At 40.6% G+C, this 17,991-nt stretch overlaps 1 protein-coding gene across 1 annotated transcript in view; it reads left to right on the forward strand.

The window, feature by feature from the left end:
• Nucleotides 1-17,991, forward strand: part of LOC124263321 (coatomer subunit beta-like) — a 36,948-nt gene that overhangs the window by 7,099 nt on the left and 11,858 nt on the right. Inside the window, 5 exon segments of the mRNA XM_046697902.1 lie at nucleotides 9,534-9,648; nucleotides 11,030-11,122; nucleotides 11,513-11,650; nucleotides 16,951-17,070; nucleotides 17,463-17,570. Coding sequence (XP_046553858.1) covers nucleotides 9,534-9,648; nucleotides 11,030-11,122; nucleotides 11,513-11,650; nucleotides 16,951-17,070; nucleotides 17,463-17,570 — 574 coding nt within the window.

Consider the following 17,991-nt stretch of genomic DNA (forward strand, 5'->3'; position numbering starts at 1 on the left):
CACCATTGTAGTCTTTGCGATACGTCTCCATGACGCCGTCACGCTTCTTGAAGATGTTAGCGTAGTACTCCGGGGGTTTGTTCCTGTAGAAGTAGGGGATGGCAAAGTAACAGTCGCTCTTCTTGTTCTTGGGGACCAGTGACATGGCTCTTGTGTGAAGTGTGCTCATTTCGTCTAAGGATAAATCTGAAAATATATAAAGTGCAATGATTTTCATGTCCTGTAGATTGTGAAGGTCACATTCATCCCTGCCCTCCCAATTCCCCCTGGAATTCCTGATATCACATGATGTTGCTTATTACATCAACCACTGGTCTGCTGGGCCCAATTCCAACTATTTACCACATGCTGTGATATAGCTATAATACGCCAACCATACAGGCATTTAATCATCTGCTGTTACGCCCTTTAAATTACATAATAACAAGGAAAAACCTTTCAGATGACAAACTGTAAAACTGATTTTCCTTGTTTGGTCAAATAAATAGAAAATATGTAATTTTCATCATATAGTAATACAAACATATCAGGCGAACTAAATCACCAAAAACTGGGGGGCCAGAAATAAGGTTGATGTACTATATAATATTTGTTGCTGTTGAATGCAAGTGTATTTGATAGTGGTGATGTCTTACTCACATGTTGTAAAACAAAGCGTGTCTGACTTTCTGAAGACTGTGAACAGTGTGTAGGTGTCTGTCTGTAGCACTGACTTCATCCAGTACACCTTGGTGGAGAAGTCAGTCAACGATGGCAGTGCAGCTGGAATCCGGACCTTTGGGCTGGAAGTTGGTTGCAGGATCAGTGATTCTTCAAACGGTTCACGCTGCTGAAGCACTATCAGATACTGGTGCACGGCTGGCTTCTGTTGGCCTCCCGTTGTTGGCAGGTTAGATACATAGTACCAAGATGGCGGCTGCTGTTTGATGCCGATTTGAAACTCCTCCTGTGGGACACCAACACATGACCATAATCAGTTGTAGGGGGAATACTACGTCAGTAGATGGTGGATGTTGTTTCTTGCAGTTTTCATTAGTAATGTTTTGGGAGGTGTCAACATAAAAACAGTGTACACTAAATAACACAGATTATATCAACTTTACACATTACTAATTTAGTCATTATCAAAAAAATATCTTATAGAAAACACAAAATGCAAAACAAGTTCAGGCCATTCCATTATCAGCCAATCAAGAAACAACAAATTACCTCATTTGTTTTCGGGTTCTTAGGATAACAAATGCAAAAACTTGATGCTTGTCAATCAAATGCTAGTTAATAACTTGCAATTCATTTATATCCAGTTTTACAAATCTCAAGGAATCAACACTGAGCACTGTCTGATCAGTAACAATGAAATAAAACAATTTGTGTGCAGTGTTACAAAACTCCAGGAATCAACACTGTGGAGTGTAATGACGTTTTGACTGTTACCATGACACGTTTAAGTCCTAATATTAAAAATGTCAGCATCAAAAGTTGTGGCTAAAATCCTCAAGTACCATCACAAGTCCTTAATTCCAACCCTGCTGCCTTCATGTTCAGCTGTGTTGATATTTCATTTCAGATTGCATATTTTACAATTTGCATTTTTGGGTATTCCACTAGGTTTGCTTTTGCCAGCCCCCATGGGCTGTACATTTCTGAAGAACACTTCCATGGGCATTGCCCTCATCAATGCCCCGATGTTGACATGTTCGGTGTAGAAGACCTCCACGTGTAGTTTATGAGTCACATAGATCTGGGACGGGGACAGAGGGAGATACTTGGCTTTTTTGAAGAGGAATGGGTTGTTGTAGGGATCAAGCTTCAACAAGCGATTTTGGCAGAAAACATCAGCTGGTGAACCAGGTTCAGTGAGAACCAGAGTGACATAATGCACCTCATAGTGGCAGTAGAAGTCCGCGAAGTAGAGATTGGTCGCATCATGAAAGATTATCTGAGCTGGAATGTAGAGACGCTGTCTTCCATAATAGGAGAACGCAGGAGGAAGTCGTGTTTTAGGATCAAGGCCTGTCCCGAAGAACAAGCCATCAATGTTGCCATTGATGGGCGAGCCTCGGTCACCATTGTAGTCTTTGCGATACGTCTCCATGACGCCGTCACGCTTCTTGAAGATGTTAGCGTAGTACTCCGGGGGTTTGTTCCTGTAGAAGTAGGGGATGGCAAAGTAACAGTCAGCTCTTCTTGTTCTTGGGGACCAGTGACATGGCTCTTGTGTGAAGTGTGCTCATTTCGTCTAAGGATAAATCTGAAAATATATAAAGTGCAATGATTTTCATGTCCTGTAGATTGTGAAGGTCACATTCATCCCTGCCCCTCCCAATTCCCCCTGGAATTCCTGATATCACATGATGTTGCTTATTACATCAACCACTGGTCTGCTGGGCCCAATTCCAACTATTTACCACATGCTGTGATATAGCTATAATGCGCCAACCATACAGGCATTTAATCATCTGCTGTTACGCCCTTTAAATTACGGTACATAATAACAAGGAAAAACCTTTGAGATGACAAACTGTAAAACTGATTTTCCTTGTTTGGTCAAATAAATAGAAAATATGTAATTTTCATCATATAGTAATACAAACATATCAGGCGAACTAAATCACCAAAAACTGGGGGCCAGAAATAAGGTTGATGTACTATATAACATTTGTTGCTGTTGAATGCAAGTGTATTTGATAGTGGTGATGTCTTACTCACATGTTGTAAAACAAAGCGTGTCTGACTTTCTGAAGACTGTGAACAGTGTGTAGGTGTCTGTCTGTAGCACTGACTTCATCCAGTACACCTTGGTGGAGAAGTCAGTCAACGATGGCAGTGCAGCTGGAACGGACCTTTGGGCTGGAAGTTGGTTGCAGGATCAGTGATTCTTCAAAGCGGTTCACGCTGCTGAAGCACTATCAGATACTGGTGCACGGCTGGCTTCTGTTGGCCTCCCGTTGTTGGCAGGTTAGATACATAGTACCAAGATGGCGGCTGCTGTTTGATGCCGATTTGAAACTCCTCCTGTGGGACACCAACACATGACCATAATCAGTTGTAGGGGGAATACTACGTCAGTAGATGGTGGATGTTGTTTCTTGCAGTTTTCATTAGTAATGTTTTGGGAGGTGTCAACATAAAAACAGTGTACACTAAATAACACAGATTATATCAACTTTACACATTACTAATTTAGTCATTATAAAAAAATATCTTATAGAAAACACAAAATGCAAAACAAGTTCAGGCCATTCCATTATCAGCCAATCAAGAAACAACAAATTACCTCATTTGTTTTCGGGTTCTTAGGATAACAAATGCAAAAACTTGATGCTTGTCAATCAAATGCTAGTTAATAACTTGCAATTCATTTATATCCTAGTGTTCCTTTAATGAATAGTGTGACAAACTGCTTCAACATAAAGAATAAAGAATCACTCAAATTATTGAGCAATGGCGTTATATAACTCTGTCTAACTTCCCTTCTTGCTAATATGAAATTATGTGTATATGGGTACTGTTTATGAGATGGAAGAAAGAAGAAGTAATTACCACTTTTTCCTGGAGTTTAATACAAGTAGCATCTTCTGTGTGCTTTGGAGATAACTGGACAGTTACTTTTCCCTCCAATGTTTCTGAAACATTAAGTCTTTTTGCAAAATTCTCAAGAAATATTGTTCTCTTAGATTGAAATTGTGGAAGTAGATAATATATATAATAGTTTATTGTACTCAATTTCTGATAGGGATACTTCCTATGTTCCATGACGTACCACCATGATTACTACATGTTTAAATGGTTGGTGTCATATCTCCAGATCTAGTGGAAGACTGACTGACTGAGTGAGTTTGGTTTTACGCCGTTTTTAGCAATATTCCAGCAACATCACGGCGTGGGGCACCAGAAATGGGCTTCACACATTGTACCCATGTGGGGATTCGAACCCAGGTCTTCGGCGTGACGAACCAACGCTTTAACCACTAGGTTACCCCACTGCCCCTCTAGTGGAAGAGGGTCCATAACAAGTTTACATTTCATTTCAAGTGAAAGTTAAGGCTGCTTCAGTCATGAAAGTCATTTGAAGGGGAAGTATTTTACCATTGCATCCTAGAAGCATTCTTCAGCCAGAAGTGGGGAAAATAATTAGACGTTCTTCCTGAACTTTCCAGAGAATCATTGTTTAACCTACCTGCAGTAGCCTTGGTAAGTTGTTTGATACAACTCCCTGCAATGGTGTAATACTGACTTTGTCCTGAGTCCCTCTCAGCCAGTCCGTACACTACAAGCCTGACTGTGCCTGCTTCTGTGTCCAGCTGAAGTGGCAGGTCCACAGTTGTCTCCCCTGGGTTCAAGGTCACAAACATGAGGACAACTTCTCCTGTTGTCACTGTACACATTGACACACAGAGACGGCAGATCTTAACTTTCTTTTTGCTCCACTCCACCGTGATTTGTTTCACTTTGTTCTTGGAGGTTGCACTAGCAAAGTTCAGCACAGCTCTCCTTATCTGTAATGATCAGTTGGATTGCTTTAATCAAGTTAATATAATAGAATCATGTTCTTTAGTGTGTAGATTTTTTTATTTTCCAGAAAAACTAACAACACAAATATTGTTCTGATAAACCTTTTCAATTTTTTAATTGTTGAAAGGAGTATATGAAACTAAATGATTTTTGTTTTTGTCATAGTTTATTGACAGAGGCAATATCTTGTAAGGTTTATAATTAAAATAACTCAGATAAGCCCTAAATCATTTTGCCTGTTGTTCAAAGCATGTTGCCGAACTATCCTAAAAGACAGGAAATGAAAATGGTTTTGCCTTAAAAATAATGAACATTTTGTCAGCACAGTTTATGTTATAAAAGATTCAGACAGTAAACATGATAAATATGAGTGATGCTGGTCTCCCAGGAAGATGAAGACTGGTGACATACATGCAGCAGTATGTTTACTGCTTATTTAGACATAGCTGAATGGTTGGTTGTTGTTGGGTTGTTCTTTGTTAGCTTTTGGTTTGGGAGGGAGGGAGGGAGGGTGGTGATAATCATCAAATAAAGTATCATGGCTTAAGAGATATTGTCAGTACACATTTTAACACGTTTAATAAGACCAGGTTTAACATAATGGGAATTTTAACCAACCTGCAGTAGGTTTGGCAACTGCACTTGTGAGCCTTGAAAGGGGTACCCACTATTTGCTATTTTCTATGTAATACTGAATTAGCTGTTGATCCTTATTCCAAAGTATACCTGTATGATTGATCAATCAATACGTCAATCATTTTGCTCAGGAGTACAATAGCTTAAGCTTGAATGTATTACATGAGTGCACTTCACACATATTTCAAGCACTAAATATGGATGAGTGGATGAGAAATATGTAATCCTTCTGTTGTGTCACTAACAACTGAACATAAATTATATGTCTGAATATCATTTCAACATTACTGTCTTAGTAAATATATTCAAGTTGTACTCACTGTTTTGGATGTGGCCATAATCCTGGAATAAGGATCACCAAACAGGGTCTTCTTTTACTTTGAAGTGAGCTGTCCCAGTGCATCTATCTTACATCAAGATGTAATCCTTTCCTTGAAACCTTCTTTGTGGTGTAATGTCATGTGTCAAGTTCCCTTAATATTGGCTCAGATAACCATTTCGTATGCAGTCACTCCTTCTTGATAGCCTTTTACGTGGCCACTTTCCAGCAAACTGGAAAGTGAAAATAGCTTCCAGTCGGAAAACCCCAGATTCTTAGAAATCTAATAATAGCCATATCAGTTAGGCTGAAGTCACATGACTGGTATTGATTCAGTCAGACTCAGTGGTATCACGTTGTGCAGGGCTGGCTGACAGCTGATCTGTGAAGTAAACTTTTGTACAGGAAACTTGTTTTAAATATAACTTTAAAATGTTTTTATCTATGACTCTCTGCTTTTAAGTTTTTTGGTGTGGTTTTTTTTTCAGTGTTTCTTTTATTTTTTGAAAAGGGAAGGGTTTTTATTTACTTTTTTTGTGATCTTGTTTGAAGTATTAAACATTCAATTAATTATTTATACTCAGTCATGCAGCCAGACACATATCCTTTTTAAACTTTGTCAGGTAAAAATCCCACAAGTGATATCAATATGTAATATACATATTCAGGTTACTGTTCACCTGTCTGAATTAGAGTTCTTGGAGACTGCTCTGGCATTGCATGGCCGATGTAAACCACCACTATGTTAACCTTAACTTTTCTTATCCAAACAATCGCACTTGCTGAGCTTTTCCTGGTGCACTCTGTAAACTGGCAGATATTTATATAAGTCAGCATTTTTGGATTTTCTTAAAACAAATTTTCACAAGTTTTACAAAGACATAATCACTTGAAAATGTATATAACTTCTAATTTCAGCAGTTATCATGAATATTGTATTATGTATTATATAAATGGTAGAAAAGAGAGTATGTATACAGTAACTGTTACAAGTGCTGACTTAATAGTCATAAAATAGGTCATGACAGGTCATTATTTGTTTCAATGCAGCAACTATGCTATTTAGATATTATTTTATAAACACTTTGTATTGCAGTTTTATTTCAAGTTGCATCACAGATCCTGTGTTTCAAGTAATATATATATATAATAAAGGGCATCGTTATATTAACAATGAATTCCCTTAGTTGATTGTAGGTGGCAGGCATTTCTATAGTGTCATTATTGTTCTATCAGAAGGGGAACAGCATCAGTCAACCCTAAATAATTTGATCTGAAAGGCACTTTGTATAATTCAGAGAAATATTGCTGAGTGTGGCGTAAAGCTAAACTCACTCACTATAATCCAGAGAACATGACCACTTCAGTTTTCTTTGATACTGTTGCTATATTAGCTAGGATGCATGTAATATGTTTCTTTCTTTGTTTCTTGTTCACTCAGCGATTTTCTAAGCTATATGATAGCTGTCTGTAAATAATCGAGTCTGGACCAGACAATCCAGCTGTCTGTAAATAATAGAGTCTGGACCAGACAATCCAGTGACCAACAACATGATCATCGATCTACACATTTGGGATACGGTGACATGATTGTGTCAAACAAGTCGATAACATGTTTCAACCAGCGGGTATGACCACCTGATCCTGTTAGTCACCTCTTACAACACGCATGAATTTAATTCTAACCAGGATCTTCACTGGGTTTATATACTGGTAAAGGTAATGTTTATACTGAGATTAGATAGTGAGAGTATCCAGAGGTATGTCCCTTCTGGGCATAGCTGAAGTTGAAACATACCTTGTGCATACTGATACTGTGTTTATTCAAAATTAAGGGCAGTGGGGTAGCCTATAGCTAGTAGTTAAAGCAATCCTTCATCACGCCAAAGACCTGGGTTCAATTTCATACATGTGTACATTGTGTGAAGCCCATTTCTGGTGTCCCCTGCCATGATATTGCTGGAACCTTACTGACTGTTAGTGCAGGGTTTTACATGACGCATGATTCGTGCGTATTTGACGTAACAATTTTCTAAAAGACTCTCAAAATGTTATTGTACGAGTCAAGCTTGACGCAAGTCTTATGAGTGACCCTCAGAATTCAGTTCAATAAATCGAAATTTGATAGCAAACAATGATAGCTTTCGTTTTATTGCAAACTGTTGAAAATGTTCGTGATATTAATAGAAAGTATGGGAACACAGAGTGGTTAAAAATAGAGCCATGCTATAGTTTGGCATGAAATGCATGTGGACCCGGTTTTTTGTAAATATCTCTTCATCCAATGACCCAATCGATCTCAAACTGTGCAAGTGGATGTTTTTGTCAGACAACCTAATCACATTGTAAATCACCGATTTTATGCATTTGTATTAAAGAATCTGTCTATGTAACTGTCAACAAAATAAACAGCAGACCGCAGACTGCTTGCAGAGGGAGGGAGCCAATGACCTGTAACAGCGGCAGTGTTGGGTCATAAAGGTAAATGCACGTGCAGTTCATGATAGTTACCTGTGCACTGCACAGTGATAGACCGTTTGGATCTTCCACATTGACTACTTCTAGCTGTCATCATGAAAGCTTATTCAGATGAATGATGCTAAACGTTTAATTAGAAATGTGTTGAATTTTTTTTTAAAAGAGAGCAAACGTAGCAAACCGATTTATAAGGTGTCGGATTACATGAAACGTACAACTTTTGCTCTTGGCATGAAAAAGAACATCGTGCTAAAAATTGTGAAAAATAAACCAACAACCAATAAACAAAACCTTGTACAAAAAGGTAGGCATCCAAAGTTAAATCTTTTGACATCAGGGTCATCAGAGATGTCATTCGCCGGCTATTTGCTAGAAATGAACACCTCTTCATACCTGTCACGTGCATAGCTGACCTACATTGACGAACGTTGACCTTTATGACCCAACACTGCCGCTGTTACAGGTCATTGGCTCCCTCCCTCTGCAAGCAGTTTGCGTTCTGCTGTTTATTTTGTTGACAGTTACATAGACAGATTCTTTAATACAAATGCATAAAATCGGTGATTTACAATGTGATTAGGTTGTCTGACAAAACTTCCACTTGCACAGTTTGAGATCGATTGGGTCATTGGATGAAGAGATATTTTAAAAACCGGGTCCACATGCATTTCATGCCAAACTATAGAATGCAGTAAAGATACCAGCCAATAACATTTGAGTATGTCATTTGCTATATTTAGACAGCCTATAGCAGTTGAGTACGTCATTTGCTATATTTAAACTACTTGTATGTTTTGGTCATTTAAGTATTGTCGGTCCTGCCAAGAAGAAGCGGTCGCTTGACTCGATTTTCGGTAATGAAAGCAAGAAAAAACAAATCTCCTGATGTTTCTAATCATGAGCACAAAGACCAACTGCTAAATTATAACCTGTGATATGTGCATTCGGGCAAAAAGTAAATCCAACCCCTGTACATTTGCTAGTCAAAGGCAGACAAGGTTCATCGTAGTGACCAGACTGATGGTCACATTAAACAAATACTTACTGTGTATGTCATGGCTCAAAACATATCCATGCTGATACTTTTAAGTTATAGATTTGATGAATTTACAAGTTATTAGTAGTGTAGAACACTGCAGTAACTTTTACAGAAATGCTCATGTCATTGAGGAATTGATCTTCCATGTTATGGAAGAACAGCAAATTGAAGCCATAAAGACCAGTTCTTACATTAGCCTTATGTTGGATGAGACTTGTGACATCGCCATTGAAAAAACCTTGCAATTTATGTAAGGTATATTGATAGTGAACTCTGGGTGAACCAGCTGGTATGCAGTATACTGGACTTTGTTATGATTGAATTGAACAGTGAAAAATATACCATTTTGATTGCAATCATGAACACAGGTGTGTGAAGCTAATTCCTTGTGTGCCCTGCCATGACATTGCTGGAATATTGCTAAAAGTGTCTGTCACCCACCCACTCACCCCTTTCAAATTCTCAGTCATGGTCTGTCCTCTGCTATCACCATTACATACCCAGTGTCCCCAAGGTCACATGTTCATACCCAGCTCTCTCTTCCAGGAATTTTGACTTCTTGATCCCGGATGCCCCAGAACTGATTGCTAACTTCCTGGAAGGGGAACAGGACATGTCCTGCAAGAGGAATGCCTTCATGATGCTCATCCATGCTGATCAGGTCAGTTCATTTTAATGAAGTTCGTGTCTATTTGTAAGAATTCTGAAAAAGGTATGTGATCGTATAGGGCTGATTGGTATTTATAGAGATCCATTTGTTCCAAATTTTGTCCACAATTGTCTTTGACTGTTCAGTGATATACATGTATATGTTTTACACATTACTATTATATTGGTTCTTGTTCTGTTTAATTTTTTTTATTTGAAAGGGTGGTTGAAAGTTTCTATTAGGGCTACCGTTTCAGTGAATATTATGCTTGTTATCCCCGCAACGCATTTAGCCCGAAGCGGGGGATATAGTATTATTCTCCATCTGTCTGTCCGTATGTATGTACAGACGAACAAAATTGAATATCTTAAGAACCGTCGACTAGTTTCTTGTCATATTTGGTACTTAGGTTCATCACAATATGTGAAAAGTCCCAGTCAGGTTTGGTGACCTTGACCCTCATTTCAAGGTCACAAGGAGACCTCAACGTTTTACCCTTGTCAGCGGGATATCTCAAGAAGCATTCACTAGATTGTCTTCATGTTTGACACCAAGCTTCATCTAGTGAAGGTGCACGGCCCAGTCGATTTTGATGACCTTCACCTAATTTCCAAGGTCACAGCAACGCTTTGAAGATTTCAGAATGTTAGCCTTTGTGTTAAGCTTGTAAGCGAGATACCTCAAGAACCATTCGTTTGATAGTCATCATATTTCACACCAAGCTTCATCTAAGGAAGGTGCAGGGCCCAGTGGATTTTGGTGAACTTCGTTTAATTTTCAAGGCCGTGGCGACACTTTGAAGATTTCAGCATGCTAACCTGCATATTAAGTTATCAGCAGGATATCTCAGGAATGGTTCACTGGATTTTCTTCATAGACTTTCAAGACTTCTCTTGAATGTTTTAAATAAGCAATTTCTTTATTACTATTTTGCATATTTCATACACCATGACATTCATGTCAAGGTCAAAGTGAATCTTGAAAATATTTGTGTGTTTCAACAACTACAGAGCAAGATATCAAGAGAGGTTGACTGGTCATAATTTAATTGACATTTAACCCCATCTTAAACTACGACCTTCACTTTCATTACTTTTTAACTTTGATTTGATAATTTTGTGGCGGGGATCATGTCACCTTAGTGACAATGCTTGTTTATTTCAGTTTATAGCTTTGTCAGGTTACATTGAAAGATATATGTATTTGATAATGATATACATGATATATGGGACATTTGCAGCAAGTTAAGCGGAAGTCCTTTGACTGTGATTGTGTAGTACATGAGCTCTGACTGATTTTGTGGTACACGGACACTGACTGAGGTCTCTGATGTGAGGTAGGTAGGCTCCGAGTGTGATCATTAGGCCAATTATTTCTTTGATTGTTTCCCCAGGAGCGTGCCCTAAACTACCTGAGCAGCTGTATTGACCAGGTTACTGCCTTTGGAGACATCCTGCAGTTGGTGATCGTGGAACTCATCTACAAGGTAATACCTGGGGTCAACTTCCCCAATCTGTTCAAAATATGATAACATTGTAGGAAAGATATTCCAACATATTGACAGGAAGATTTATTGGTCTTTAATGAATTCCCTAATAATCATACAAATAGCCACAAAGGAAGATTTTAGGGCTGGAGAAGTTTCTGTCCCTTTGGGTAAATTGTGGGTGCATTAGTGTCTGGGGTAGCATGGTCACTAGCATGTTATCTCACGGACTATTCATTATCCATCTTGTAATTTAGTAAGCAATAGCTGAAACTATGTTTGCTCAAGTAATGAATCAAATTCTTAAATTCTTAATGTTTTATATACCAGATGAATTTTCTGTGGCTCCTTTTACAGACATCCGGTGTTCAATGTGTGTGTGTCTTGTAGGTGTGCCATGCCAACCCATCCGAGCGTGCCCGCTTCATTCGATGCATCTACAACCTCCTTAACTCCTCCAGCCCTGCCGTCAGGTACGAGGCTGCCGGCACCCTCGTCACACTCTCCAGCGCCCCCACGGCCATCAAGGTGAGTCTTTTACCTTTGTCTCCAACATATCCAGTAATAATTTTTCCAATTTTGTCATCTATTGTTTCAAATCCATGAAAACGATTATTGTCTTAAGTTTAGATTTTTCCTTATCCTGACTCATGCTAAATGCTTGTCTCCTTCTTCTTGCGAATGATAGTGGAACACTTGAAATCCCTTGAAGTTCCCTTCTAAAAAGCGGACGTAAAATCATCACTCATCCTCGAGTAGTCTCCCTTGCCTCCTTTGGCGCCCTTTTTGGTCACATGACCAGCTATGTTTGTCACTCTCTCCTTCTTCGCCCTTGAGGACGGTTGTGAGAGCGCCTGGGTCCCTATACGGCACATATCCTTTTCTATTTTGGACCTTTTACATCTAAATGGCAGCTGTATACGGTTTGGGGATTGTATATTATCAAATGTTTTGATATTATGATATTATGATATTATATTTTAAATTATACGTTGTTTGCCATGTTTATCATCTGGTTAACAATTGATGAAAACTTGTATTCGTTGTAGGTACCGGCTGTCTGTGGCTGACCCGCATATATTATGTCCTGATTGCACAACTACATGTTCTTTGAGCTATCGCTGTAACTACTTTTGAATTTAATAACTACCTTTTTTTCTCTTCATAGACGTGCAAAGGACTGAGTAAGAAGGTATTCACAAGTCATGTCTGGTAAATCGAGTGATTGCGCTGATAACTGTGTGTTAACTACTGCTGCCGATGTTCATAATTCCAGTGAATTGCCGAGCGTTTTACGAGGGCAGGTGGCTGTTCCAGTGATGAACTCCAGTTCCAGTCTCGAATAAGTAGAGATCGTCGTCAACGGAGCTGTCCTCATCGCAGACGAAGAAGACGCGATCTTCTTCATCGCAGAAGAAGAAGTCTACAGCTCCAGCATCATACGGAGCCCTTCATGATAACATCAGGGTTTGAGATTACAAGATCATCAGTGAATCCCGTAATAGATCTTCAAGATGGAAGATAAGAAGATAACGCAACTGGACACTACAACTAGATGATGCCTATGTTGGATCAACGCGGGTCTGAAGGAAGAGACACACACCTGAAGTAACTATATCAGATAACATCCGATGAAACACTGAAGATGACTTTTATCACATGGGCTTACAAGATATCAAGGGGACAGTTAACAGCATTGTTGCAGTTCCTCAGCGAGATATCAGTTATGGTCAACTTTACAGAACATCTGTATAAGATGGCGACTACAGTAAAGATTATAAAGTTGAAGAATACAGTCACAACAGACAGGGAACAGTCTGCTTACATCGGTACTATGCAGCGAAGTTTTCGCGCGCTTCCACTCAGCCATCTATACACGTGTTCACTCGTGTAACTCTGGCACAAGCCGAACAGAGAGGTTACAGACAAGGCCGAGTATTGACGAAGAAATCAACGACTGCACAAGATTCTACGAGGATCATTTACCTGCAACACCGGTGACGTCACATCTGTAATCTGATTGGTCCATGAGAGACAAACCCTCTGCAGAACTCGGTCATAGTCACGTGCCAGGAAGTCGTCTACAGTTGTAAACAACTCTTTCAACGTGGGAAAGGACTCCATTTACAGTCCAGTTAGCAGGGTACAGTGTGGTTCGACTATCTTCACGGGTCATAGAGGATTTAATATGGCTATCTGGGGACTTGCAGCGACAAGCGTGAGACGGTTTCTGGTCACGGCAGCCGGTCGACTATAAATATACTTCACATCGATGGCAGTCCCAGTACATCATAGATTTTTGCTGATCTAGAGACGACGTATTATGCATCATCGCTGCACATTGTTCGGATTCTGGTGACAACATCTTATTTACATATTACCGGAAGATTGATGAGACAAGCTTCAAGCCATGATTCCTGAATCGATCATCTCTCCGCTTCCATGACGGACATGGCAAGGGCTCCTAGATCCACTTACCTACAACGTAGGACATGATTGCAGTAGATGGCTAGTAATCTCCTAATCGGAGCTGGAACCAAAACAGGATCTTCAATTTCCAGGAATATGGCTCATCACACCACAGAATCACACGGTCGTCCCAGAGGATCGTTGGGTCAAGATACAACATATGATATCTCAAGCAATGCTCTCTCCGTTGACACTACGTGCTTGGCAAAGCATGCTTGGTCTACTCACCTCAGCTCAAGACATGACTCGCAGAGGGAAATTACAGCTGCGCCCACTACAATATTTGTGAACGCCCATCTCGACAGTTTGGATCCACTGATACTACCGGACAGTCTGAAACCATATCTCCTATGGTGGACTTAGAAGTCGAATGTTTGCGGAGGAACCTTTTTGTCAGAGCCGGCTTGCAACACTCATCTCTACATGGATGCATCACTACAAGGATGGGATGCTCACCTCGACAACAAAGTGGCAGCAGGAAAGTGGTCGAGTCAGGATCAAATTCTGCACATCAACCTGTTGGAGATGAAAGCAGTGATCAACGCTTTACCACACTGTTCCAACGTACTAAGGAACGCAAGGCTCACAGTCCACATGGACAACTACACAGTAGCGTTCTACATCAACAAACAAGGATCAACAAGGTCAACAAGTCTGCTAAAACTGCTTCCTCCTGTTCAGCATCGTCGACGACCTGAACATCTACATGAGCAAAGAATGTCATAGCAGATGCCCTATCTCGTCCACTACAACCATCCCTGACAGAATGGATGTTACATCCAGAAGTGTTCCGGTTCGTCATACAGACAGTAGGATCTCCGCTGATAGACTAGTTTGCAACAAAGTTCAACAAGCAACTACCAACATTCGTCTCACCGATTCCGGATCCTCAGGCATGGGCAACAGATGCTTTAAGCATCTCATGGGAAGGACTAAACGCTTACGCGTTTCCACCTCCAGCACTATTACCACAAGTAATACAGAAAATCAAGCAGATGACAACGTTGCAACTGATTTGGGTTCCGCCCTATTGGCCAGCGAGGGTATGGTTTCCCATCCTCATACAAGAACTCGGAAGTCCAACCCTGAAACTACCAGAGTGGTCGAACCTGCTCGTCCATCCACACACCAAGCAAGCTCACGGGAATAGTGCATTGTTCCAGCTACACGCGTGGAGCGTATCAAAGCTTGCCTGAAGACTAGAGGGTACTCCGCCAGAGCAGCAAAAGCAGTGACACTAGCTTTACGCAGATCAACTCGCAACTTGTACGACGACAAGTGGCAGAGATTTGAACAGTATGCACCGAGGAAAGGCTTTACAGCGGTAAAGGCAACCCATCCTCAAGTGGCGGAATACTTGTGTCATTTGCGACAGACGAGACACTTAAAAGGTTCAACACTCTCAACGTATCTGGCTGCTCTCAGCACAGTTATCACTATGAAGACGGGTGTCAAGCTGACCAAAGTACCAGAGATACTGGCACTACTACGCTCGTTCAAGTTGGAAGACCAACAAAAGAAATTCAAGGCTCCTGCCTGGGATCTCAACGTAGTTCTACAACATCTCACCAGTGACAGCCTACGAGCCTCTAGAAAGGACATCCTTTGAACTACTGACACAGAAAACGCTGTTCCTGATCGCCCTAGCAACAGCAGCACGGATGTCAGAAATACATGCTCTGGACTTTGAACGAACACGATTTGAATCATCACATCGTGACATCGTACATCTAGGACTGAGATGGGACTTTATTGCCAAGAACCAACTGCCCGGCCAGCCTGACAGACAGTTCCACATCCCAGCACTCTCTACAGTCCTTGGGCCACAGGATACACAGGATCTATCCTTATGCCCTGTCAGAGCACTAAAAGTCTACCTACAAAGGACAAAAACAAGGAGACGAAAATTCAAGCGCCTATTCATCCCCTTATCCACTGAGACGCCCACGGAAGTCTCACGGACAACGATATCGATATGGATGAGAGCCGTTATACTAAGGGCCTACAAAGCAGCCGGACTTGAACCTCCACAAGCCTCCAATCCCCACGAAGTCAGAGCTCTGGTGTCTACACTTGCTCTGCATGGAAACTGCTCGATTACAACAATAATGGAGGGCTGCTTTTGGAAATCGGACACAGTGTTTGCAAACCACTACCTCAGAGACATTGCCACCTAAGACGTCTCAGGCATTCACCAGTTTGGGCCACTTGTTGTAGCACAACAACTAACGGTTCCACAAAGGCGCTGAGAAAAATCTCACACTTTTATCACGTGACTTGTGAAAACCAACGCTCTGGAGAGCAAATGGTTTAAGTCCATGCAAACGTCTAGGACAGACTAGCATGAGTCATAGACCCTGTACTTGTATAGGACTTACTCGTACATGAAGAAGGGTCGCATCTCCACTTGATGCACGCATCAAGAGATGGAGTTGGAATAGATAACTAATGGAACACTAGTATATCTAAAATCCACATGAAAATGTCAGGAGAAGTTTCGGAAGATATCTGACAAGTTGTGGTTCCCCCCGACTCATCAGATGGAAGTTGGAAGAACAGAATCATCAGCAGTGCCGTCATAAGTTCCCATGGGGGGTAATACAGGACGTAAAACAGCAGCCAGTGAATCCATGGAAGTGGCCTGACCCACCACCTATTCCGACGGATTCTGCAAGCATTTAGCATGAGTCAGGATAAGGGAAAATATGTAATTTTCTGACTAAAATTGATATTTTATACTTATCCTGACTCATGAGGTCAGCCCTCCCAACCTCCCCTCTCAGGGCACTCTGGATTTCCGGGTGTCAGGCATACAAACGGAGAGAGGGACAAACATAGCTGGTCATGTGACCAAAAAGGGCGCCAAAGGAGGCAAGGGAGACTACTCGTGGGTGAGTGATGATTTTACGTCCGCATTTTAGAAGGGAACTTCAAGGGATTTCAAGTGTTCCACTATCATTCGCAAGAAGAAGGAGACAAGCATTTAGCATGAGTCAGGATAAGTATAAAATATCAATTTTACTCTAAAAATTACATTTTTAGTCAGAAAATTACTTTATCATTCACCTTTAAGATGGTAAATGAACAAACATGATTTCATTATGAGCTCAAGTTAAAGTTTATGTCCAACCTTTTGCACTGACAGTGATGTGTGTTTGTCATTAAATGGTTTCATTTGAACTATATAAACAGCAGTTTCTTTGTGTAACGTTTGCTACAATAGAAGCTGTTATAATGGAATTTCTTGGTGAATTAGTGCACATTGACATTTTGATGTATTAATTTGTCATTTTTAATTTATCTTGAAGTAATTTGTGAGGTGATACAAGATGCTTGTACAGTGGCTTCCCCCGTTGTAGGCTGCAGCCAGCTGCTACATCGAGCTGATTGTGAAGGAGAGTGACAACAACGTCAAGCTGATTGTCCTGGACAGACTCATCAACCTGAAGGAGGTCGCCGCACATGAGAAAGTCTTGCAGGTCAGCATCACCTCCACAATACACAAATATATGTACAAGTTTCCTTTGACAAAAATCCTGTGAAGATCCAGGTTAGAATTTGTCGTAGGCTACCCATGCGGTGACTAACGGGAAAGGGTGGTCAGGTTTGCCGACTTGGTTGACACATGTTATCATATCATGCAGTTAATCACTGGATTGTCTGGTCCAGGCTCTATTATTTACAGACTACCATGATACAGCTGGAATATTGCTGAGTGTGGCGTTAAACGACAAACTTTCACAAAAATGTCCATGTCATGTTTTGACTTTAGTTTTCACACAAGACTGCCTAACAATACAAGATGTTTACTTGAGATACTCTAAGATACTTGATTCCTTACAAAAAATGTGTCTCCTCTTGGCTCTTTCAGGAGCTGGTGATGGACGTGTTGCGTGTTCTCAATGCCCCAGACCAGGAGGTCCGGAAGAAGACCCTCGGACTCGCCCTTGACCTTGTCACCTCCAGATCCATCGAGGAGGTCAGTCCATAAGCCTCTCTTCCTCCTCATGGTTGTAAACTGTTAGAGGTGGTGAGAAAAAGGATGTTTGTCATTGCTCATGGTTCAGTCTGTGACAAAACATTTTGATGTTCTCTTTCAACAGCATTGACAGTAGATTTGTGTTATTATAAGAACTTTTAACCGGGCTTAGTAGAATGGGTCCTTCAGACAGAAATTGTTTAAAGGTCACATGCAACCAAAAAATCAAACATAATTAAAACACAATTATCACTTAATCATGACATACATTGCTGATTATGAAAAAACATATAAACAAAATTATAAGCGTACAATCGCAAATCAAAAGTGCAATATTTTGTACTTGGGTTTACTTCCCAAGAAACGAAGCAGCTGGGATACCGAACCCAGTCAGAGCGGGTGGGTGTGCACTCAAGTGTAA

Source organism: Haliotis rubra, unplaced genomic scaffold (assembly GCF_003918875.1).
Source record: "Haliotis rubra isolate DU_JTF1 unplaced genomic scaffold, ASM391887v1 Scf88, whole genome shotgun sequence".
In the NCBI taxonomy this organism is placed as follows: Eukaryota; Metazoa; Mollusca; class Gastropoda; order Lepetellida; family Haliotidae; genus Haliotis; species Haliotis rubra.